This window comes from Triticum dicoccoides, unplaced genomic scaffold, assembly GCF_002162155.2.
Source record: "Triticum dicoccoides isolate Atlit2015 ecotype Zavitan unplaced genomic scaffold, WEW_v2.0 scaffold202590, whole genome shotgun sequence".
Classification (NCBI taxonomy): Eukaryota; Viridiplantae; Streptophyta; class Magnoliopsida; order Poales; family Poaceae; genus Triticum; species Triticum dicoccoides.
Window position 1 is genome coordinate 329 of NW_021234935.1, and position 2,396 is coordinate 2,724.

Consider the following 2,396-nt stretch of genomic DNA (forward strand, 5'->3'; position numbering starts at 1 on the left):
ACTAACAAAGTGAATAGGCATTCTTGGTCCGTCATGCTATTTTGTAGAAAACCCCTGATGTTCTTGGTAATCAACCCAAGGTCTAGTTTTAAGTTAGATTTTTGTTTTCGCAGGAACCCCCGATATGTCTGGTAATCACCTTGTGAACCAGTTTTAAGTCAGAATTTTTTTTCTTTTGCAAGACCCCTAATATTTCGTTTAGTCTCAAATACTTTTTTAAAATATTCTTATCTTTGAGACTATAACTCCGAATTTAGCATGTTATATATGGAATTTGATTAGAAAAAATGTGCAGAATCTGAATATGATGTTATTTTACCTATTAATAATTTTTATAAAGAATGCTATTTAGATGTAACCTTAATCAACACATGATACATCTTTCCTTCATACTGGTGCCGATCTGGATTGAAAATGAACACCTAAGCAAAACCTTGATTAGAGACGAAAGAAATCATCTGTAACCGCATATGCAAGCCTCGCCAAAAGTGCACATGAAAAAAAAAGAGATGATATCTCGTCTTATGCCAAGCGACAGACATCTTAGAATTGACAAGATTCGAACACGTTGTGACTGTGTAAGCACCGAGTCCATCGTCGGCGAAGGTGGGAGGAGGATAAGTGGCAACACAGATGGGATGCCATGTGTTAAATAGTGGATGTGGACCTATTAGCGTCTTGAGTCATGGTTATTCTGTTAGGGAAGTGTGATATTTTTTTTCCTGACACGGGCTCTTTTGCTAGTGACAAATAAACTACAAATGTGTCAATTTCTCCCTTGTGTTTGTTTAGACATGATAGATTATATTACTCAATTTCTGTCATGGGAAGATTGGATACCAATGTGTGTATGATCACATTGGGGAATTGGCTTGTTTTTGTTTATGTGACAGCCGGGCCGCTGTTGTTGCGGGATTGGAGGGCCGGTGGCGAGCTACAATTTTAGAGGCCACCGAGCACTCGTGCTGATAATATGATTGTCCACATCATGCGCAAGTGATTGTCGTCGGAAGTGTTTCCTCGTTGCTTCCACTCGGCCGTACGCAGAGCACGACACCAATCTTGCGCGCCAGTCTTCAGCAGCAACAAAATTTGACTATCCCGACCCCGCAATTTTTTAATTTTTTTGATTGACTATCCCGAAGAGAAACCTTGCGCGCCACTCTGCTTCCATGCCTACATAGTCCATGCAAACACTAGGAAACAGAAACACCCAAGAAACCAACCACCACACCAAGCGGAAATATGGAGAGCACGCCGGCGGCCACCGCCAGCTCCAGCGTCGTCAGCCATGGAGTTCGTAGGGAGGGCGGGAGCCTCCTCCTCCTGCCGTTCCCGGGGGCACAGGGCCACACGAACCCGATGCTGGAGCTGGGCCGCCGCCTTGCGCGCCACGGCCTCCGCCCCACGCTCGTCACCACCCGCCACGTGCTCTCCGTCACCCCGCTCCCCGGCGCGCCCTTCCGCGTGGCTCCCATCTCCGACGGCTTCGACGCCGGCGGCTTCGCCTCATGCCTTGACACCGACGAGTACTTCTCCCGGCTGGAGGCCGCGGGGTCCGAGACGCTGAGGGATCTCCTGCTTTCGGAGGAAACGACCGCGGTGCGCGTGCTAGTGTACGACTCGCACCTGCCGTGGGCAGGGCGGGTGGCGCGTGCGGCCGGCGTGCCTGCTGCGGCGTTCTTCTCGCAGCCGTGCGCTGTGAACGTCATCTACGGTGAGCTGTGGGCGGGTCGGCTGGCGCCGCCGGTGACGGACGGGCGTGAGCTGCTGGCGCGCGGAGCGCTGGGCGTGGAGCTGGGGCCGGAGGACGTGCCGCCATTCGCAGGGGCGCCCGAGTCGCAGCCAGGGTTTTTTAAGATGTCGATTGGGCAGTTCGACGGGCTGGTGGAGGCGGACGACGTGCTCGTCAACTCATTCAGCGACATCGAGCCAACGGTTAGTCGTGTTCCTGTACTCTCTACTCACTCAGTGGAATGGGTTTTGCAAATTAACATGGAACTTTCCCGCAAAATATATATTTAACATGGAACTTTATTCTCCATCTTTGTTAATTAGGGAAGTTAACTAGGTTTTTAAAGAAAACTTGGTGCTTGACATTTTGCCAACGGAGCAGGAGGCAGAGTACATGGAATTAACGTGGGGAGCGAAGACCGTAGGCCCCACCTTGCCATCGTTTTACCTCGAGGACGATCGTCTGCCCTCCAACAAGTCTTATGGTTTCAATCTTTTCGGCGACGATGCACCGTGTTTGGATTGGCTAGAGGAACATAGCATCTCCTCTGTTGTGCTTGTATCCTACGGGACTTTCTCGAACTATGACACAACCCAGCTGGAGGAACTTGGCAATGGAGTATGCAGCTCAGGCAAACCTTTTCTATGGGTTGTTAGGTCCA

At 50.1% G+C, this 2,396-nt stretch overlaps 1 protein-coding gene across 1 annotated transcript; it reads left to right on the forward strand.

Annotated features, from left to right (window-relative positions):
- Window positions 1-1,245: 1,245 nt before the first annotated feature.
- LOC119345067 (UDP-glucosyltransferase UGT13248-like) lies at window positions 1,246-2,392 on the forward strand (the record flags this gene model as incomplete). Its single annotated transcript, XM_037615295.1, has 2 exons — window positions 1,246-1,938; window positions 2,117-2,392. Coding segments are annotated over exons 1-2 (969 nt in total), but the record flags the coding sequence as incomplete, so codon positions are not given.
- Between the last annotated feature and the right edge of the window lie 4 nt (window positions 2,393-2,396).